General features: G+C 46.9%; 1 protein-coding gene and 1 long non-coding RNA gene across 5 annotated transcripts in view; one reads left to right on the top strand and one right to left on the bottom strand.

Annotated features, from left to right (window-relative positions):
* Window positions 1-20,172, top strand: part of LOC129050089 (uncharacterized) — a 77,735-nt gene extending 57,563 nt beyond the window's left edge. The window contains exon 3 of the long non-coding RNA XR_010137150.1: window positions 17,878-20,172. This is a non-coding gene — a long non-coding RNA (uncharacterized LOC129050089). The remainder of the gene's footprint in view (window positions 1-17,877) is intronic.
* The window catches only part of CCDC32 (coiled-coil domain containing 32), a 33,582-nt gene that overhangs the window by 3,468 nt on the left and 6,950 nt on the right, over window positions 1-23,164 (bottom strand). For 2 of the 4 annotated variants that reach the window (XM_054531394.2, XM_063716136.1), the window contains exon 3: window positions 22,227-22,383. In XM_054531394.2, the coding sequence (XP_054387369.1) occupies window positions 22,227-22,383 (157 nt within the window). Of the gene's footprint in view, window positions 1-4; window positions 4,307-18,133; window positions 19,139-22,226; window positions 22,384-23,164 lie in introns of those variants that run through there. The other 2 variants (XM_063716137.1, XM_002825299.6) reach the window with 2 other exon arrangements.

Raw genomic sequence — 23,164 nt, forward strand, 5'->3', positions numbered from 1 at the left:
ATGGAAGGAAGGAAATCAGTTTGGGAAAGTCCGGGGGGACCAGACTGTGGAGGGTCTTGACTGCTAAGCCAGTGACTCCAGGCTCTGTGTAGTCAGCAGGAGAATCATTACAGGTATTTGATCAGAGCTGTGCATCAGGAAGATTAACGTGACGGTGGCATATAAGATGAATGGAACGGGGGAGAATGCAGAGGTGGGGAGGCCACTTAGGAGGCTTCTGCAGTAGTCTACATGAGAGGCAATGACTAATTAAATGAAACAGCCCAAATTGTATGAGCACCTCATAGGTGATGAGCCATTATCATAAATCTCCAGCCTCCCCATAGCATCTGTTTTAAAGTCTGCACTGAACAGAAATATTACAGAATAATGCTTTATATTTCTAACACTTTGCAGTTCAAAAAGTGCTTTCATGAGCATACTCTCATTTGATCTATGGTGTTTACAAATTGATATTTTGAAGGAGTTTTTCCAGATATTGAAATTGGGCCTATAGATTTATGGTTTTCAGGGCCCACCCCTTCTGTCCTCCTCCACTTAGCTTCCTTTCATTCAGTCTTAAGGCACTTCATGGTTCTTAATTCCTTTTCACAACCAAAAAAAAAAAAAAAAATAGTGCATGCTGAACAACACACCAGGCTCCTTGCTAAGTCCCTCCAAAAGCAGGGAAGTCATCAGTGTGCGGGATTTGAGCACATGTGGTTTATTTAATCATTCCTTCATCTTTCTCTGATTGCAGTGGAGTTTCACATGTTCCACCATATGCTGTCCCTGAAATGCTCTGCACACACTAGTGAGAGCCCACGACGGGGCCTAGCCTTTGCCTTCCCTCCTTGTCTGCCAGGATTGAAGGAGGAAATCTGGTTGGGAAAGTCCTGTGGGACCAGATTGTGGAGGAGCTTGACTGCTAAGCCAAGGACTCCAGGCTCTATGCTGTCAGCAAGAGAAACATAGGTATTTGATCAGAGCTGCCCATGAGGAAGGTTAATCCAGCAGCGACTCCCTTAATCCAGCAGTGACTCCCTCCAGCTTCAGCCCTTCCCCAGTCTCAGGGTTCGGGGGAGTGTCTTTTGCTGGAGTCCTCCAAAGGGGTCCCAAGTCACACAGACACAATTCAGGAGACACAGGACTAGCGATCACCCAGGAGGCCTGCAGCCTGGGTCTCCACTGTGATTAAGGCTTCCTAACTCTGGCTTCTTGGGCTTCCAGAGGCACTAATGAGCAGGGCTGAGCAGTAATTAAGACTGTGCTGTGTTCCACATCATCACGCAGCACAGCTGCAACTGCTGGGAGGAAGGGGAAGGAGAGAAGACCGGGAAGAGGCCTTTAGCCCTGTCTTACCACTCTGAACCTATTTGCTCTCCAGGCTCTCCAGTGCAGCAAGGGGGGTTGGTAAAGCCATGGGATGAGGGAACAGCTACAGGAGATCGCTGCCCAGGGCTGGGGAAATAGCGTTCAGACACCAGCCAGCTGTTGCTGCTCCATTCTGCATCCCAGGTGGGGTGCCAATGGACCAAGCCATGATTTTCTCAGAGGTGAGGACCCCCGTTTTGCAACCAGCCTGGCACTACAGGCCCTGCAGCAGGAGGGGGCTGTGATCTGGCCAGGGGGAGCTGGGTGGAGGACGAGTAGGACACATGCAGTTATGAGTCTCGGACCTTCTCTGGCTCACATCCCCGAACAGGGGCCTCTCTTGGTGAGGGCCCACTGCAAGAACAAGTACTCAATGAGCAACACAGAGCCACGCTCTGGAGATTCACAGGTCACACTACAAGCCAGTTCATTCCACAGAACACACTCTCCAGTGGAGAAGTGGAGGTCAAAACAGAGTCATGACTGCTACGACGGTGATGAGAAAAAGTTCCATGGGGCCACAGAGTCGCCTAGGGTAGACTGAGGACAGCTTCACTTATATGGTGGCACTTGAGCTGAACCTTGAAGTAGAAGAGGCATTCACCAGAAAATATGGTTTTGGCAAAGGGAATAGAGAACAAAGGCAGGTGGCATGAGATAGTCGGCTACCAGGAGACGTGGTGGGCCTGGCCCAGAGCATGAGTGGAGCGAGAAGGGAAGGATTCTGGAGAAAGGAACCTAGAGAATCTAGAATTCTAAAGGACCACCAGGGGCTCCAGGCCTGGCAGGAGCGACTAACAGGATGACCCACCTTCCCCAACTTACACCACCTCAGGCGCTGGGCAGATGCTCTGTGACTTTATCAGGATCCCTGTGGGGTGGTGCCAGCCCCAGGTGCTGAGCTGGAGCGGGGATCACAGAGAAATCAAGGGACTCAAGGAGGGAAGGCAGCTGGAGGGAAGGGGCTTGGCCCTGGGCTCTCATCCACTCCTGAAGCCCATGCAGGGAAACAGTGAATGATGCAGTGTGTATGTCCCGAGGTCCCAGCCTCGTGTGGGGCCATCGGGGCACCAGCAGCCTTCCTGTCTCCTGCCCATTGAGGTTTCCAGAACCCAGGGAAGAGGCCAGAGATTCAGTAATAGCTCTATAGGAGCACAACTAGAGAGTGATGACCAACTCCCAAAATATAGAACGTTTATTTTGAGCTCCACAATACATGTCAGTCAGTGAAAGAAAGGTTCGAGTCTCAAAAATGCTGGATCTTGGCCAGGCGCAGTGGCTCACGCCTGTAATCCCAGCACTTTGGGAGGCTGAGGTGGGCGGATCACTTGAGGTCAGGAGTTTGAGACCAACCTGGCCAACATGGTGAAACCCCGTCTCTACTAAAAATAGAAAAATTAGCCAGGCATGGTGGTGGGCACCTGTAATTTCAACTACTGGGGAGGCTGAGGCAGGAGAATTTCTTGAACCTGGGAGGTGGAGGTTGCAGTGAGCCGAGATGGTGCCACTGCATTCCAGCCTGGGTGATAGAGTAAGACTTCACCTCAAAAAAAAAAAAGCTGGAGCTTCAGTAATGCTGACCACTTTCAAATATATGTAATCAGCACTCATTTCAAATAGTCTTTTAGCAGCATGCTAACTTATGACTACAAGGTCTGTAGTCCCCTCTCCTGCCAAGTGTCCCCTTCCCCTGTACAAGTGGCCCAGAGGCAGTTCTCCAAGGGGATTTGGAGATTGTACTCCTGTATAAAAGAAAGCCTGTGGTGCTGCTGTGTTAAGTTACCCACCTATTGGCTAGTGAGTGCCCCCTTCATGTCTTTCCTGAAGGTGGATTTTCAGTAAATAAGAAGACCACATTTTTTATTCTGAGGCTGTGGTCTTGTTTTCCATAGCAGTGTGTCCCAGAAAGCTCGAGATCTCTTGCATGGCCATGATTTGAAAGTCTGGAAATGGGATCCACCGGTAAGCTGTGTTCTCCATGGAGCTCACCCGAGGCTGCCCTGCACCCCTCGCCTCTCCCTCAAGGGGTCACAGGGCACCTGTGGGCACCTCTTTCTGTTGCCTGTATGTCTGCCCCAATAGGAGAAAGAGGAGGCATAGAGGGAAATGAGTCTCCTTCACTGGTTCGAATTAGGGGGAAGCCTGTTAGTCCAAGCCCCCCTCAAATTCAGGCAACGACCAATCCGGCTTCCCTTCCTGTGTCCTTGTCAGAGAAGAGGCCGCTGGGCCCAGGCCTGTCCCTTTCCTCTAACCTGGCAGGCATGGGAAGCAACTGTGGAGGAATTTTAGAGCTGGGAGAAGCAGAGGGAGGATAGGAATGCCTTTTATTTTGTTTGAACTTTTCCATTTATAATATTTCTATTTTCAAAAGAATAATTTGGTACTTTTTAATTTAGCATATTTTCCTTAGAGCAATAAAGGCGTTTGCAATATGGCAAAGGTGACATTTGATCTGAAGGAGTCTGGGGGAGCTCTGAGTATAGGGAACTGACCTTTAATACCCACCCATGAGCGCTGCCAGCTGGGGGCCTGAGGTCTAGTGCTTGCCACAGGTCGGCTCACCGCAGGAGCCTGCCGGTGACCAGCCTGGCCCTCTTCCCATGGGTTCTCTAGCTGGCTCTGACTAAAGCCCCGTCTCTCTCGGCTCTCTCGCCAACTGTCCCACTTCTCAGCTTCTCCCTTTCTTCATTCAGCCCAGCCCAGAAGCCCTGAGGGCTGGGCCAGAGGGAAGCAGTTGTTGCTGTTTTTCCCCAGCTCCCGCTCAAACCTGACACCCACAGAAAGGTCAAGCCCACGTGGTTCTGCACATCCCTGCCTGGCCCGCCCTGGCTGTTACCATGACGACTGCTGGGCTGGAAATGTCCTTCGCCACCTCTACTCAGCACACTGGTGGCTGTCCCACGCTCCATCCTCAGAAAAGCTGCTCCTGCCAGGGGTTCTGGAGTTACAGGGCCTTTGGGAATAAGACAGACCGACAGACACCAGGAAGATAGACGGATACAGTCAGAGGCACACACTAACAGAGTCAAAGAGAGACAGACATACGTAGGAGCACGGAGAGTGCGAAGGTGCGAGGAAATGAGGTGGCGACACAGCCTCAGCCGTGCAGGACTGCAGGAAAAATAGAGCAAAGCGGAGCCTGAGACAGAGACAAGAGACAAAGGGAGGCACAGGGGACACGGGGGCCCGTGGCACCACAGCAAGAGGCCAGGCAGAGGAAGAGAGGAAAGGCAGAGACCAGGGCAGTCAGCTCTCCGCTGCCCCTGCTCCCATCCCAGGAAATTTCCTTGCCCAATAGGTCTCTCTTGGCCTCATCCTCTCTGAGATGTCAGGCAGGGCCTGTCTGAGTTGATTTGCTGGCCAGGCTGTTCTTCTGGCTGGACAACATTTGCCACCTTAAGAGGGGCCCTCCCCTAATAACAGTGATCAAACTGTTGCCACCCTGACACACACACACACACACACACACACACATCCCGCTCCTTGCCCTTGATTCCATGTCACCCCAAACTCATCATAAATACCTACTCAGCCTCACTTCGCCCAGGTGGTGAAATGGGCACTGGAACAGTGTGAAGGGCTGATTTTCAAATTGCGGCAAACTCTAGGGAATAAGTGTGAACCTCAGAGATGATGAAGCCCCTGGAGGTAATGAATGGGCAAGAGGAGGGAAAAGACAGACTGAACAGTGAGTACCAGACAAGAGTGTGGGGGCAGCAGGGTGGGAGAACGGATCAGGGAAGAGAGAGACGGGCTCAGAGCTCTGACTAGGGCAAGCCAGAGGAGCGGTAACAGGAGGGCTGGGCCAACTGGATTGGCCTTCAGGGCCTGGCAGGGAACCCTGCCTCCAACATCAGTGCCATGATTTCCCATCTTTGAAGTGTCTCCAAGGCTTTGAGGGAGGCTTCTCAGGGTCTTGGAATTCTTTGTCGTTCTTCTTAGCATTTTTTTTCTTTTTCTTTTTCTTTTTTTTTTTTTTTGAGGTGGCGTCTCGCTCTGTTGCCCGTGCTGGAGTGCAATGGCGTGATCGCGCCTCCCAGCTTCAAGCTATTCTCCTCCTTCAGCCTCCCGAGTAGCTGGGATTACAGGTGCCTGCCACCATGCCTGGCTAATTTTTTTGTATTTTTAGTAGAGACAGGGTTTCACCGTGCTGACTAGGCTGGCCTCCAACTCCTGACTGCAGGTGATCCGCCTGCCTTGGCCTCCCAAAGTGCTGGGATTACAGGTGTGAGCCACCGCACCCAGCCCAGCATTTTCTTCGTAGAAAATGATTAGGCTGTCAACACAGGAAACTCTGGGGCCGGGCCAGTCTCTCACATGTCCCAACCTTGACCACAGTGTGGAAGGATAGTAGAGTCAGTGCCCCTAATGTCACCATGTTCCAAGGTCACATATGAGTGTTGAACAGGTGCCAGCCTGGAGCATCCATTGCCCTGGTGCCCTCAGTCCAGAGAGCCCAGTGAGAAGCTGGGCCAAGAAGGAAGACTTGAACCCAAGAGAGCAGTGGGTGGACATTCAGACTAGGCTGGGCTGAACTCGCCCCCAGGGAGAACCACTTCCCACACTAGGCCACAGAGACCGAAATGTCAAAACCAAGGGTCCCGCACAGCCCTGGAAGGCGGATCCTGGCCTGGGCGGGAAAGGGACTGTGCCGGATGCTCACGCGCTGCCTCACATCCCTCCAGCCCATTTCTGTGACCAGCTGCAGCTGCAGCGGATGCTTCTGGTACATGCTCAGTTTCCCACCTCTCTCCTCTGCATGAGGCTTTTCTCAGCCCCTGCAGGGCTGCCTGAAAGTGGCAGGGGCTTAATACCTCCAAAGAGCAAACCTCAACCAGTGAAGGATGGGCATTGGTGGAACTGCAACCCAGATGTGCCCCGTCAGTCAGTGGTAAAATTCTGAGCTGTAATCTTTTTTTTTTTTTTTTTTTTTTTTGAGATGGAGTCTCGCTCTGTCACCCAGGCTGGAGTGCAGTGGCTTCATCTAGGCTCACTGCAACCTCCACCTCCCGGGTTCAAGCAATTCTCCTGTCTCATCCTCCCAAGTAGCTGGGACTATGGGCACAACCACCACACCCAGCTAATTTTTGTATTTTTAGTAGAGACATGGTTTTGCCATGTTGGCCAGGCTGGTCTTGAACTCCCGACCTCAGGTGATCCACCCGCCTCAGCCTCCCACAGTGTTGGGATTACAGGCCACCGCGCTCAGCCTCAGCCATGATCTTTATGTCTCCTCAGAGTGATCCCAGGGAGACAGCCCTAACTACCCACAGTGGACCTACTCAACACAGGGAGCTGTCTCATTCTCCTCACTCCCTCACTCCTGCTCACCCCCTAAAATCAGCCACCTACATACAGGTCCTTGTCTCATGGTACACGTTCAGAGTAACATAAAACAGCACAAGAGCGACCTTTTTGTGATCTTCCAGCCCAAGAGTCTGTCCCTCAGGGTTGAGCTAAGATAAGAACTGTTGGAGGGCTCCGCCTCTGACCACTGATTGGTAGGTGATCAGGTGTTTGTCATTATTATCTAGGGAGGAGAAAGAAGAACTCACCAGCTCTCCCTCCCAAATGCTGGGGAGACCAGGGCTGACTTACCAGCAGCAAGCCCCCATAGGTCTCCAGTGGCCAACCACAGATTTTCATAACTGGAAAGGACCTTAGGGGTGATCTGATCCAACTTTCTACACAATGCAGGAATCCCCTTTACAACCTCTCTGACATCTGCTTACACACCTCCAGTGACAGGGAATTACTATCTTCTACAAGGCCACCCTATTGTTGAACAGCTATTAGAAAGTTCTTAACACTGAATGGTAATTGGTCTTCCTGAAACTCCCTGCCATTGGTCCTAGTTTGTCCTTTGTACTTCAGTGTCTCAGCTTTCTACCCAATAATCCTCCAAATATTTTAAAGCCAACCGGGTCTCTCTTAAATCTTCTCTTTTCTATGGAAAACAATCTTATTGTCTTGTCCTGTCTTCAAATGACTCGATCTTCTGAGCCTGCTCATCCTGGACCCCTCCTCTAGGGAGCATTGCAGTTTGTCAATGTTCCTCTGTAGGAAAAGACCCTGTTGCATGGCAAGAATGGCACCATCTTGAAGCAAAACTGCCATAATGACTGATGTTTGACTCCTGCATACCAAGGCATTCCTGTGGCAAGAAACAATGCCTGAGCCGGGCGCGGTGGCTCACGCCTGTAATCCCAGCACTTTGGGAGGCCGAGGCGGGAGGATCACGACGTCAGGAGATCGAGACCATCCTGGCTAACACGGTGAAACCCCATCTCTACTAAAAGATACAAAAAATTAGCCGGGCGTGGTGGCGGGCGCCTGTAGTCCCAGCTATTCGGGAGGCTGAGGCAGGAGAATGGCGTGAACCCAGGAGCAGAGGTTGCCACTGCACTCCAGCCTGGGGGACACAGTGAGACACAGAGTGAGACTCCGTCTTAAAAAAAAAAAAAGAAAGATGCCTGGCCGGGTGGGGTGACTCATGCCTGTAATCCCAACACTCTGGAAGGCAAAGGTAGGAGGATTGTTTGAGCCCAGGAGTATGAGACCAGCCTGGGCAACATACTGAGATTTCTTTTCTTAAAAAAAAAAAAAAAAAAAATTAGCCAAGGGTGTAGTCCCAGCAAACTCAGGAGGCTGAGGAGGGAGGACAGCTTGAGCCCGGGAGGTTGAGGCTGCAGTAAGCTGTGATAATGCCACTACACTCTAGCCTGGGTGACAGAGCCAGACTCTGTCTAAAAAAAAACAAAATGGAAAAGAAAGAGAAAAAAGAAAAGAAAGAATGCCTGTAGCATAAATAACCCCTCATAAAGATGCTTATCTAACCCCCCCCAGTGGTCATGAAACTTGCAATAAAGTCTGAGGTGTGACCAGCTGCACATGTTTTCCCCTAAAAGCTTGTTATATAAAGGATACTTTCTGGAGGGCAGGCATGGAAAGCACCATCTCGTGATCACCCAAGGTATCGCTTCTGTGCATAAGTTTCTATTAAGTATTTCTCTCTGAGAAACTAGATTCGTCAGCCTCTCTCTCTGTTTTGTTTGTTGTTGTTGTTGTTGTTGTTGTTTTGAGACAGAGTCTCACTCTGTTGCCCAGGCTGGAGTGCAGTGGCATGATCTTGGCTTACTGCAACCTCTGCCTCCTGGGTTCAAGAGATTCTTCTGCCTCAGCCTCCTAAGTAGCTGGGAGTACAGGTGCACGCCACCATGCCCAGCTAATTTTTGTATTTTTAGTAGAAATGGAGTTTCACCACATTGGCCAGGATGGTCTTGAACTCCTGACCTCGTGATCCACCCACTTCAGCCTCCCAAAGTGCTGGGATTACAGGTATGAGCCACTACGCCTGGCCTTGTCAGCCTGTTTCTTTGGCCCCTCAGCTTGGCCTTTAGGGGTAGGTTTGCATAGACCCGCTCACTGCAGAACATCCTCTTACAACGTGGTGCCCAGACGATGCTTTCAGAGAGGCATGACCACTGCAGAATATATTTTTACACTACTATGTCCCCAGTACATTTCCACTGTTTATTCCTAGAATTATAACTTTTTTTTAGCAGCACATAACACTGCTGACTCCATTGAACTGTTAAGACACTGAACACCTGTTTGGGGTTTTCCATACCACTTTCCCCTTTCTTCAGCCAACAGCAATCCTCTTTCACTTCCCATTCTCATATGGTTCTGGTGGGACTGTTTACCACAGTATCCTGTACCCCTAAACCATAGATCTTGCCCTTGTCATAGTCAGTGCTCCAATGATGAGCATGTGACCCAGGCCAAGCCAATCTGAGTCCCTCCCCTGGAATGTATTTATTTATTTGAGACAGGATCTTGCTCTCTCGCCCAGGATAGAGTGCAGTAGGGCAATCATAGCTCACTGCAGCATCGACCTCCTGGGCTCAAGCAATCCTCCCACCTCAGCATCCCGAGTAGCTGGACTACAGGCATGCAGTACCACGCCAGGCTAATTTTTAATTTTTTTTTGTAGAGACGGGGTCTCTTTCTGTTGCCCAGGCTGGTCTCAAACTCCTGGGGTCAAGTGATCCTCCCACCTTGGCCTCCCAAAGTGCTGGGATTGTTAAGCCTAAACCACTGTGCCGAGCCCCCTGGGTATCTATTATATGGGGTTGGAAAGTGTTATCTTTCCTCTGGAGTTCCTAAACTGGAATGATGTCAGCCCAGAGCTCCCTGTGCTATACTAGCACAAAGAAAAAGTCAACAGTGGGAGGATGAGAGGCTAAAGATACTGCTGGAGTCCTGCGCTCCAGCTAGCTGAAGCCAGCTCTATATGTCTTAGGCTAGAATTGAGTCTGGCTTGGATTTTTTTTTTTTTTCAATAGCCTTGGAAAACTTTCCAGAGTCTGGCTTCTTGGCTTCTGTCACTAGAACAAACTAATAAATACTCTGTTCTTCTCTGTCCTCCAGTTGTGTAGTTAATTTCTGATCCCAAATGAAAGATTTCACGTTTATCTGTATTATGTTTCATACTTTGTCCCATCACTCTAGTCTAAGAAAAATTTTAGAATTGTTATTCTTTTATTCAATTACCTACTCCCTCACTTTTGATAAGGTTACCTTCTATTCACTCAGCCAAATCATTGATAAAAATGTTGAGCTGAACAGAGGAAAAAGAAACCAACAACATGTCAGTTTATCAATAAAAGAGTTTACCTTAGGGATGATTGTTCAAACAACTGTGAGTCTCCCCATCATACTCTTACCCAACGTACACTCCGCATCCTGTCTGACTTGATCAGGCACCATGCTGAAGACCACACTGTACCTTGGCATTCTGCTAAGCCAATATTTGATGGTCTCATCCCCAAAGGATGTAAGATTAAAGAACCAAAACTGGTCCTGGAGATATCTATTCTTTAAAATGCTCATAAACTCTCAGTAACCTATCTGCTTTCTTCTACACACACACACACACACACACACACACACACACACACAGTCCCTCTCACCTTTGCCTCCTCCCTTTCTACTTATCTGCTAAAGAAGTAATTTTTAAAAGTGGATTAGGTCAACATGAAGGGAGGAGAGAGTCAGTTTGTTTGGGAAAAGAAAACCTTTACTTTAGAGCAATGTGTGACAAAACACTTGAGACAGAGGAGGTGGAGAGAATGGGGGGAGATGAACATCTCTCTGCCACACATTGACAAATGGGAATAGTACATTGAGGGCTTAGGAAAGGCTGGGGCTGGAGGCTAGGGAATCCAGGAGCAGAGGCCCACTACCATTCCACTTTGGCCTGTAGGAGGTGGTGTGGGGTACCAGCAGAGAGCACAGGCGCTGGAGAGCTAGGCTTGGCTCTCCATCCTCTGGCACCACCACCTGCTAACCACCCACTACTACCTGCTGAGAGCCTGCAGCTCCCAAGACAGACACTCAGGTGCCACACTTTCCTCCACTCAGTGACCAAGCCTCTTGCAAATGCTCCCATATCCACTTCCCTCCAGCCTTGCCGCCACACCTCATTCATGTAACTATCATCTCTTCAAAGATTTATTCTGCCTCATTCTCTCTCTCTTCACCTTCTGAGACTGGAATCACACGTATATTAGACTGTTATTGTCCCACGGCTCTTAAAGGTTTTGCTTTGTTTTGCTTTTCCCCCATCACAGTTTCTCTTTGTGTTTTAGTTCAGAGAATTTTTATTGACCAGTTCAAGTTCACTGGTTCTTCACCTATGCCTACCTACTGAAAAGCCTGTGGAAGCAATTCATCTCTAATATCATGTTTATTTCTAGCATTTCCATTTGACTTTATTTTTCTTTTTCTTTACTTTTTTTTTTTCTGAGACAGGGTCTCACCCTGTCACCCAGGCTGGAGGGCAGTGGCATGATCTTGGCTCACTGCAACCTCTGCCTTCTGGGTTCAAGCGATTCTCTTGCCTCAGCCTCCCAAGTAGCTGGGACCACAGGCACGAGCCACCATGCCTGGCTAATTTCTGTATTTTTTGGTGAGATGGGGTCTCATGTTGCCCAGGCTGGTCTCAAACTCCTGTGCTCATGTGCTCCTCCTGCCTTGGCCTCCCAAAGTGCTGGTATTACAGGCATGAGCCACCACACCCAGCCCCATTTCACTTTCTCTTAGTTTCCATGTTTCTGCCAAAATTCCCTATCTGTTCATGCAAGTTGCCCACCCTTCCCCACTAGACCCCATAGTAATTATAATTATTTTAAGTCCCTCTGTGATAGTTCCAACATCTGTGTCATCTGTGAGTCTGGTTCTGTTGATTCATCTTCTGATAATGGATTGGGTTGTTTTCTTCTTGTCTTTTTGTGTGTTTTGCAATTTTTTTTTTTTTTTTTTTGAGACAGAGTCTTGCTCTGTTGCCCAGGCTGGAGTGTAGTGGGGCCATCTCAGCTCACTGCAACCTCACCCTGCCAGGTTCAAGTGATTCTCCGGCCTCAGCCTCTGGAGTAGCTGGGACTACAGGCACACACCACCAACACCTGGCTAATTTTTATATTTTTAGTAGAGATGGGGGTTCGCCATGTTGACCAGGCTGGTCTGAAACTCCTGACCTCAGGTGATCCACCTGTCTCGGCCTCCCAAAGTGCTAGGATTACAAGTGTGAGCCATAGCGCCCGACCTGTGTTTTGCCGTGTTTTAACTGAGTGCCCATGGTGTATAAAACAGCAGAGACTGTGGTAAATAGTATCTGTATCTGGGAGTGGGGCTGCCTCTTCTGTCAGCCTGTTGGTCTGGGGGGTTGGGTCAGTCTTGTTAGGAATTGGACAGGGTTTGGGTTTGGTTGTGCTCTCATTACCTTCAGTGCACCCCAGGTTTCAAATTCCTCTAGTGGTGGGCTGCTTAGAGTGGGGACTGGGATGTCAGGGCTTCCTCAGTGCTGCTGTCCCACACTCAGCTTTTCAGCTGGCAGAAGACTTCTGTTGCTTGTGATCTGGTGCCAGGCTCAGGCGGGGCAGGGCAGGGTTGATTCTGTTACCCTGGCCCAGCTTCAGTCTTAAATAGGTCCTAGGCACCTGAGCTTCAGCAGTGGGACTTTCTCAGTGTTTCTGTCCCTCTTCCCTATGGCAGCCAAACTCTGCCTTATATGTGGTTCATCTGGGATTAGCCAAAGTTCTTGCCCTCCCCACAACAGAGTGGACCTTCGCTTGAATCTTCAGCCCAGGACAGTTTCCTGCTTCTGCCCCTGGGTAGGGGGTTTCTGCTTCTAGTCCTAGGAGCAATGGGTCTTTGCCTGTTCAAGAAGGGCAAGAAGGTTTTGACGCCTTACCAGAAGCAGATAAGTTTTGCTTTTATTCCCCCAACTGAAGCAAAAGTTTGTTACTCCTCCTGCCGTGGCTTAAGGCTTTTGCTTAAAGGAGAGGGTTGTGGAAGTTGAGGCTTTTGCTTAAAGGAGAGGGTTGTGGAAGTTGAGGCTTTTGCTTAAAGGAGAGGGTTGTGGAAGTTGAGGCTTTTTGCCTTCCACCAGCAGCCGCCTTGATCAACCTCTGCATGCATGCATCACCAAGGAAGAACAGTCCCTCCCTTTCCTGACCTGTTCCCACTTTTCCCCATGAACCCCAGGGGAGGCCTGTAGAAAAAAGGTTGCCTTTGCATGCACTCTCGTGTCTAGAATCCTATTCAGCTATTCTAAACTGACGTGCTAGGCCACACGTGGACTTTACACATTTGTTAACATTTTTATTGTTTTTTTCTTACCCACTTGTAAGACAGCCACATCTTTGCCAAAGTTGAAACAGTTGATGGGTCACTATCTCTCCTTCTATTTCCTCTCACTCCTATTCATTTCTATGGACACAGCTCCCCTAATACTATCTCTCCTTTATTTGGTTGCCTTGTGGCCTTGGCTATCTGATGGGCTCAAGAAAAGTTATGATTTTGTACCTGCTTTTTCACATTGTTAGGACGGAAGGGACATTTTCTTGCAGTATTCTACATCCTAAGTGGAAAAAGTCCTGAAGTACTATCATCTCTTTCTTAGACAACTGCAACCACCTCACAGCTGGTCTCCTGCGTCCAATTTTGCCCCTCTCCCTACAGTAGCCAGCATAAGTATTAAATTCTGCAACCATCGCAGACTAGAGGGGGCTGCAAAATAAAATACTTAAAAATTAGCTACTTAAAACCTGAAGCTTAGCTTATGGTGCATTGGTTATCTATTGCTGAGTAACAAATCAACCCAAAACTTAGTGGTTTAAACCATGACATTTATTGAATCTGCAGGGCTTTGCAGGGACAGCTTGTCTCTGTACCACTTGGTGTCACCTGGGACAGCTAAAAAACTGGGGGATGAAATCATTTGAATTACTTACTTATATGTCTGATACCTGGGGTGGGAAGACTCAAACAGCTGGGACTCCCTGGGCTTCTCTACCTCTCTGGGGCTGACTTCTTACATGCCGGCCCAGAACTACCAAGGAGCATGCTGAGAGACAGAGAGAGACCCCAGGTGGAGTGCTTTTATGACCTTGCCTCAGAAGTCCCATTATTTGTGCTGTACTCTATTAGCAAGGCAGTTACATAGGTCTGCCCAGGTTCAAATGGAGGGAATATTGACCGAAGATCTCAGGGGAGGAGTGTCCACATCACACTGGAACATGAATAAGTGGGATGGGATACACTGATTTGGCCATCTTTGGAAAATACAATCTGCCATACATGATTCTACTTGTTCTGTAATAGTGAAAAAATAACAATAAAAATTGAAGTAGAAAATAAAAACAAAGAAAAACCATTTCACATAGACATGTATCACTGCCAAGTGTGAATAACTTGTCCACCCTCAATCACTTTAATTATGGCAAACCCATGGCAGCCATAACCTTCTAGATGTACATCTTATCTTGTCACTGCCCCTCTTAAAATTAGCCATTAGCTCCCTGTTCTCCCACAATAAACTCCAAACTCCTTAACATGGTTTATAAAACCCTTCACACCTGGCCTTGTTTAGTAATTTCCACTCTCACCTCTCGTCTGTCCCTCCTATGTTCTTTGTGCTCCAGCTACACTGAACTACCTTCCATCCTCCAAGTTCCCTTTTGCCTTTAGGCCTTTGCACATGCTGTTTTCCTCTTCCAGGACTCCTCTTGGTCCCCATGCTCTTACTCTTCTATTTCCTCTCATTCCTATTCATTTCTATGGACTCAGCTCCCCTAACACAGCCTCTCTCCTACCCCACTCCAACTAGTCTAGGGCTCTCATATCTCCTTCCCACGTGCTCTCAAAGCACCTTGTGCTTACAACGTCCACAGAATTAATGAGGTAGGCTCTATTCCCCCCTCCATCATTCTATGTGGGAAGATGCCGTTCTGCTTTATTTCACACCATGCACAGTGCCTGGAACATGGCAGGGGCTCAACAAATATTGGTTAGATGAATGAATCTCTGCCTTAAATAACCTATTTCTGGGTTCAAGTAAACAGCCCTCGCACAAACCTAACATCCCAATGGCAGTATCCTATCTTGAGTCTTATAACTGACGTAGGGCCAAAGCTGGTTGGGATAATTTAGAATTTTCAAGAAAACCTTGCCTGCTTCATGTGGCTGGGGCTGTTCTCAGCCTTGGAAGACTCCTTCCAAAACAGAGCCAGGGAGAGGCTCCAGGGCTTCCGTCTTCCAGCAATGGTCCTGGTGGGCAGGTCTGCCTGGAAGGGTGCACCTCGGCCACAGCTGGCGGGATGTTTGTTTACTTACTGTGCCTACAGCCAGGGCCTATTTCTGGATCAGGTATTGGATGCATGCCTGTGTCACTCCAGCCCTGATCTCGCCAGGCGCTGAGTGATGAGCATGTGTGCGCGCCAGGAGAGAACAGCGGCAGTCCCTTAGGTTATCTGCCTGGCTGCAGCCCAGCCTTCTCTGGGTGTACCAAGTCATTACGGCTTGGCCCCTGTTGGTGATTACCCTCCCCTGGCTCTAAGGCTTAGCACTAAATATTGCTCCTTTTGCTCTAACTTGCTGTCTGTTTCACTAAGGAGGAAGAAGGAAGAAAGTCAGGGGTGATAAATAAGATTCTACCAACTTACAAATCTTACTAGGTTGAGGAAGCCCTAACTAGAGTTCCTTGGAGTTTTCAGGGTCAAAGGAAACAGATCAGCATTTTGGGCCAATACTATTTTTTCCTATGGTTAGTCCCATTACTAAAAAGGAACTGGAACATGAAGAGGTCACTTGACTTATTTATGACCATTCAGTAAACCACAAGACAGATAAAAGACAGCACCCAAGACTCTCAGTTTCAAATTTAGTGCCACTTCACTAGCCTAAGATAAATCTATATTAACAAGTTAGCTTTGGGAGCTAGTGTCAAATTTGGTTTTGGTAAATGGAGTTTCACCTTTTTTTAGAGCCATTGTTTACACTGTCACCTCTAAATCAATTAAGAAACTATAGCTACAACTCACTGGGTTCCCTTCCGTGGAGTCGTGCAGAGCTCCTCTCACACCGCACCCAGGTTTACACATGGGCTAGAAACCGTTCAACTTACAACCCTGTTTCAGTTCCTCTAAAGCGATTCTCCACCCTCTCATATTCCAATTTCTGTTTCTGAGGTAGAAAATGGGAAGTAGGGAAAAGGCAAAGCTAGAATCTTGCCTGAATGACAGAAACACTATTTTCGGGTACAGAAACATTCTCTTACCGTCCCATGATCTGCACTTTGGGAGCGTGTTTTGGGACCTCATTGGTTTTTTCTTAAACTGTTGTTTCTGAGGAAGAATAATTTTTGTTTGTTTATCATGCAGGGAGAATAAAAATTTTAGTTTTTCTTTCTTTAAAAAATCTATCCTGGCAGGGCACGGTGGCTCACGCCTGTAATCCCAGCACTTTGGGAGGCCGAGGCGGGCGGATCACAAGGTCAGGAGATGCAGACCATCCTGTCTAACACGGTGAAACCCCGTCTCTACTAAAAATACAAAAAATTAGCCGGGAGTGGTGGTGGGCACCTGTAGTCCCAGCTACTTGGGAGGCTGAGGGAGGAGAATGGCACGAACCCGGGAGGCGGAGCTTGCAGTGAGCCGAGATGGCGCCACTGCACTCCAGCCTGGGCAAGAGACTGAGACTCCATCTCAAAAAAAAAAAAAAAATCCATCCTGAAAGCCATCGGATGGCCCTGGAGAGGAGTGAGGCCTGGCATCTGAACTCCAGGCGGAGATGGCAGCCTGCAAGCCTGGACCAGGGCTGGATGACCGTCAATATTCTGGCTTCCTCAACGTACCCAGGGGCCACAGAGAGCCACTCTCTGTGTCACATGTATCCTGCCAATAAAATACAGTAGGAATAAAGCGACTAAATCTACTAATAAAGGTGTTAACCCAGCCCGGACAACATGGCGAAATCCCGTCTCTACAAAAAATATAAAAAATTAGCCGGGCATGGTGGTATGCACCTGTAGTCCCAGATACTCGGGAGCCTGAGGCAGGATCACCTGAGCCTGGGAGGTCAAGACTGCGGTGAGCTGAGACCGTGCCACTGCCCTCCAGTCCACCTGGTGATAGAGTGAGACCCTGTCTCAAAAAAAAAAAAAAAAAAAAAAAGGTTAACCATTAGTCAATAAAAAGAGAGGAAAGGGCCAGGCATGGTGGCTTGCACCTGTAATCCCAGCACTTTGAGAGGCCAGGGTGGAAGGATAGCTTGAGCCCAGAGGTTCGAGACTAACCTGGGCAAAATAATGCAACCCTGTCTCCACAAAAAAAAATTTTTTTTTAAATTAGCCAGGCATAGTGGCACATGCCTGTAGTCCCAGCTACTCAGGGGAAGCTGAGGCAGAAGGATGGATTGAGCCTGGGAGGTTGAGGCTGTAGTGAGCCATGATTGTCACTACACTCCAGCTTGGGTGACAGAGTGAGGAGACCTTGTCTCAAAAAAACAAAAAAACAAAAAAAAAGGAAAAAAGAGGAGCAGCCAGACGCGGTGGCTCATGCCTGTAATCCTTGCACTTTGGGAGGCTGAGGTGGGCAGATCACCTGAGGTCAGGAGTTCGAGACCAGCCTCAACATGGAGAAACCCCAAATCTACTAAAAAAAAAATACAAAATTAGCCGGGCGTGGTGGTGCATGCCTGTAATCCCAGCTACTCGGGAGGCTGAGGCAGGAGAATTGCTTGAACCTGGGAGGTTCAAGCAAGAGGCTGCGGTGAGCCAAGATCGTGCCATTGCACTCGAGCCTGGGCAACAAGGGCGAAACTCCATCTCAAAAAAAAAAAAAAAAAAAAAGAGGAAAGTATATTTGAATACTACAATAAAAATATTTGTATCACTAAGCAAGTATATGGAACCACCTAATTGGTTCCTATCCTTTTAGGCAAGACAAATACTTGATTTAGAAATGAGGAAACAACAGCCGGGTGTAGTGGTTTGCACCTGTAATTCCAACTACTCAGGAGGCTGAGGTGGGAGGATCACCTGAGCTCAGGAGTTTGCGGTTACAGTGAACTATATGATTGTAACACCGCACTCCAGCCTGGGCAACAAAGTGAGACCTCAAAAAAAAAAAAAAAAGCAAATGTTCTCAGAAGATTTATTTATTCTATTTTTTCTTTTAGCTCCTCTCTCGATCGGAAGATTTTTACAGCCACCCTACTGATCATTAGGGATTTGTAAACTATTACCCAGGAAGAAGGCCCATGGAGCTAAGGCCTCAGAACACCGAAGTCTGGACTGTCTGAGGGCACATGCTAATAACAGGAGGCTGGCAAAGTGGCCAGCTCCCGTGCCTTTGCATGCATTTGTCTTTACCTCCTGCTGCCTGGGAAAATCCCTCCAGGAGCAATCGAGTCAACAGCACCACAGACACTGCTATTCCGTTGAGAAAAGTTTTATATGGAAACACATACTGATCATGAACATGATAAACAGGGAGGGAAGCTTGGGCTCAGCCAGGAAAGCTGCCACAAGGAAGACGTTTGGAACTATCCAGGAGTAGTGTCAAACACTAACACCATATTTACAAGTTTAATTTGGAACCTGGCCCTTTTTAAGTGCAGGAGGAAGTTGGAGGAGAAGCCGTGCATGAAGTAAAAAATATATATACACAGACATAAACACCCACATTTTCACACTTCTTTTGCCCATTTTCTCCACAAGGAACAAATGAGGGAAAGAAGCCCAGCCTCTCTCCCTGGAGTCCGTATACTTACTACAGATTCGTTAGAGAAGCCCCAGGTGGGGCTTGGATTCAAGGAGCAGACTTCACTCTTACTGGCCCCATTCACGTGACAATTCACCAAGGGAATGCTTGGGACACAAGCATGAATGTCCAGAAGAGGCAAGAAAATATATGGCTCACTTAACTTACACATTACACATAAGAGGCCTCAGTTTCTCCAAGTACTTTCACATTCGATCCTTAGCAGACTTCTAACCTGCAGTGACAGAGCTCAGCCAAGCTGTGAGACACAGAGGAAAGCAGCATTTTGATCCAGTGTGCACTGGGTCAGTCACTTCATCCAAGACAGTCACACATGCCAGCCCCAAGTAAGTCCCTGGGGGCTTGCAGCTGTTTTCTTCGTGGAGTGGAAATTTGGGTTTTTTCCTTCAGTGGATTTCTCCCTGCTGCTGTCACTGAGCTCCACGCTGCTCCCTCTGGACCCAAGACAGTTGCTCGGCGTGTGTGTGTGTGTGTGTGTGTGTGTGTGTGTGTGTGTAATTTACTGTTCTGCTGCTGCTGGCTTGTCCCCGGCTGCTGGCTCGTCCTCAGCCACTGGCTTCTCAACCTGTGACTCTGGAGGAATCAGATACTGGACCTCCTCTGTGCTGATGGCTACTTTATCTGGCTGGAGCCACCTCTTGAAATGTTCCAAGGTGCTATGAAAGGGCAGAATAAAAGGGTGGCTGTGTCAGACCTCACTGATTAATTACTTAATGATTATCTCAGTTACTCAAACACTACTTTCCCGCCCACCAGCAATTTCTTCCTACAATTGTTTTTCACTGCTAACCTGGGGAGTACAAGGATACTCCTATGGCAGCTGTGCATCCTGGCAGCTCTGCACATAATTTACCCCATAGTGGGCACTTTGGCTACAGGCAGCAGCAGGCCCCCTTCAAATGCAGAGCCTCTGAAGGCTTGATGAGAACCGCTGAAGAGTTTACGCCTCATTCCTAAAGACCTAAAGATAGGTCTTTTTTCACTCAAAACAGGAGAGGAGAGAAATTGTCAAGGGGAAGAAACACTCAAATAAATACCAAATTATTACTGAGGCAGAAATCTGAGTATCTTTTGCCTCTTATAGCTGAAGCAGTCTGGGACTCAATTATAGCACTTACTTGCACTAAGTGATTTTTTTTTGTGGGGTTTTTTGTCTGTTTATTTCATCCTATAGCAAGTCCCTAAGATCAAAACATCTGAGCAGCAAATATTCCCCACAAGAGAATGACCACTATGCCAGAAGGCTCTCTTTTTGTCTGGATCTGTAGGGAGAGGGGAGATGTAATTGTCAAGCTCAAGGTCCCCTACCCGCCTTCCTTACAGGACCCTATACCCTAAAGCTATTAGATATTCACAGTAAAATATAAATGACTAGAAATATTGTAAACCTTATTCTATGCTCCTCAATAGCACAAAATCTTAACCCAAGAAAGAATACCATAACAGCAGATTTTAGGCATCTCTTGGTGTATGGGGGAATTTATGTTTTGGATAGTTGGATTTCTCAGCCCATTACTCCCTTGCCAAAAGCATACCACAAGGAGGATCACCTACCTGGCCCTCACATACGTGAAGACCTATACAACCCCACTGTAAAATGGCCTCTGTTTAAAAGATAAACTTTGAAGAACTAGTGTTTCCTGATGTTTGTTCTGGATAATGATAGAAAAAAACATTCCCACAGATGTAGGCTCTGGGGAAAAATCTAAATGTCAGAGGGCAATGAGAGCAGCTGATTGACTGTAGTGCTCACAGCTCGGGGAATCAGGTGTGACACAGCATTTAATCTTCATTTACCACACTTTTCATCAAATTGTTCAAATTATTTCCATAGAGAAGGGAAATCCACATTATTTTACATATTGATAAATACATAGGAATATGCTGATCTGATTTCAGAGAAAGAGGATTTCTACTTGAAAATGACACAGGAGAAAGTTTTGTGTTTTCTTCTCAGAGCTGGAGAGAAGAGAGGTATTCAGGGGGAGAGAATATAAGTAAATACCAAATTATCAGTGGGTCAGGAGTCTGCATCTTCAAATCTCCTATGTTTGGAGCAATTTAAGACTTAATTAGGTTGGACCTTTAGAGATAGAAAAGAGCAAAATGTATATAATTTCCTGAACCCTCAGAGGAGAGTTGGCCTGACCTTAGATGCTACGCTGATTTCTGAAGCATCTAGAGGCATGCTGATTGAGCATTTGAGATAATGTAAGTGAAAGTATTTTACACATTTGCAAGTAAATGTACCTATGAAGTTTTATTCACATACTGTCCTGATTTCGGCAGCAGTACTTCTTCTGACATGATGGGACTCTCAACACCAATGTCCATATGTTGGAAACTCAAGTTAAATCACATTCCCCTAAGACCTTTTGTTAAAATTCAATTTTTTACTCCCCCCGTTGATTTTTACTTTGAATAATTTCTTACCAAACTCTAAAATTCTGTAGGAAGGATAATATTAGTAACAGCCAACACTTCTGTAGTGCTTACCATGTGCTAGGCATTGTTCTATACCCTTTACAAATAGTAACTCATTTAACCCTCATAACAACTTATGAGGTAAAAGCTGATTGCTCCCATTTCACAGATCAGGAAACTGAGGCACACACAGGTTACTTACTTACCCAAGAACATACAACCAGTAAGTGGCAGAGCCGATTTCCTGTGTCGAGCCCCATTCCTGCTCATTGTGGCAGAGTAGTATGCCCTCTCTATCTTTCTGGATCTAAACTACTTGCAGGTACTGTTCAAGTCCTGCCTCCCTCTATGGCAAAACACCAAAGCCAGGAGGGAGCTCAGCGGCCTCTCAATTCCCAAAGCACATTCTGTCACTTCTACTCAACTGGCCCTTCTCTTATTACTGCCTGGTATTGTTAGGTATGTCTTTATATATATTTGTCATCTGCCCTCAAGTAGTTTTGAGGACAAAAACAAATGGGTTTAAAACTTCCTTATACCATTCCCTCCATGACACCAAGCACAGTGCTATCACACAGTGGATGCTTAATAAATTCATTAATTTAGTCTACATAAATTCATTGAGTGGCTACAATCTGACAAAAATTCTGTAAGGCAGGCCGGGTGCAGTGGCTCACGCTTGTAATCCTAGCACTTTGTGAGGCTGAGGCAGGCAGATCACCTGAGGTCAGAAGTTTGAGACCAGCCTGGCCAACATGGTAAAACCCCATCTCTACTAAAAATACAAAAATTAGTCGGGTGTGGTGGCACACACCTGTAGTCCCAGCTACTCAGGAAGCTGAGGCACAAGAATCACTGGAACCCAGGAGGCAGAGATTGCAGTAAGCCAAGATCGTGCCACTGCACTCCAGCCTGGGCAACAGAGCGAGATTCCATCTCAAAAAAAAAAAAAAAAATCTGTAAGGCAGTGGAAATTCAGAGGTAAGAAGAGACGAAGAGATAGTTCCAGAAAATAATCTCTCTGAGGAGTAAATGGTTTTTCCTTTTGTTACAGTAACATGGTTTCCAAACCTCATGAGAAAGAATTCAAGAACATAAGAGCGATTGATTAGTTACTACTTTCTCAAGTTCATTGCATACTTAAAAATGAACACAATGGTTTATCCTTAACTCTATTCAATCTGTGACCAACATGTAGCTGCAGTATTTGCCTTTTGGCAAAAAAGTCTGTTCTTAAAAATCTACTGCTGGGCTAAAAACAAATAGAACAACTACATATAAAGGATGATTTCAGCTGGAACTAGACGGGGAATCGATTACCTCTCATCAGAATCAAGTCCATCCACAAAGAACTCTGAAGCTAACTTCTCCTGGAGGAACCGATCCCAGCATTCCTTCTTGGCTTGGGCCAGAGTTCGAAGCATGTCCTTGGAAGTCACTTCCTGATTTAAACCTTTGATTCTTCTTAGCTTCTTCTCTAGAGAGAGAAGTAGAGCTTAATAAGGAAAATGAGCATGACATGAAATTTTAACTAAATCTAAAACTCAAAATACCAACTTAAAAAATCTCTCACTGATGAGGACATCCACACTCCCTGCCAAAGAGGTCATTTTTTAAGGACAGATAAAAGGGAATTGAACATTCTTCCTTTTTCCTTCACAAAGTCCTCACCCTGCATTGTATCAAATAAATGTTTAACCCGAGAAAAGGGAAAAGCCATAGGTTCTCATAAATAAATCAATGGCATGTTTTCTTTGAAATCACGTCAGCCCAGCAGGTATCTCTCTAAGGAATGCTTGTTTTCCCTGGTTTGACATGTGTATACTACCGTCTTTTTTCAACTCCTTGAAAATAATCTCTCTGAGGAGTAAGTGGTTTTTTCTTTTTGTTACAGTAACATGAAGTGGTTTCCAAATCTCATGAGAAAGAATTAGAGAAAATGATGAAAGATCCAACGGTTCATTAGATATTAAAATTGACTTGATGAGAACTCAATAAGAGACCTTTAAAATCTCTATGTGTGATTAAATTCTTAATAAAAAGAATCTCCCAACATTTTTTAAAGTTGCTCAACTTGTGGCCTGGATGTTGGAGTCTAATAAAAACAAACGTCTTCTAATCCCATGACAGTGCTCCATATGGCTTCTTGATGACAGAGGTTACATTACTCTTGTTTGCATTTTAACTCTAATTGTTTAACAGATTTCCCCTTTCGAAGAATACAAGAAAGGACATCACCATTTACCGTCTGCCTTAAT

Source organism: Pongo abelii, chromosome 16 (assembly GCF_028885655.2).
Source record: "Pongo abelii isolate AG06213 chromosome 16, NHGRI_mPonAbe1-v2.0_pri, whole genome shotgun sequence".
Lineage (NCBI taxonomy): Eukaryota > Metazoa > Chordata > Mammalia > Primates > Hominidae > Pongo > Pongo abelii.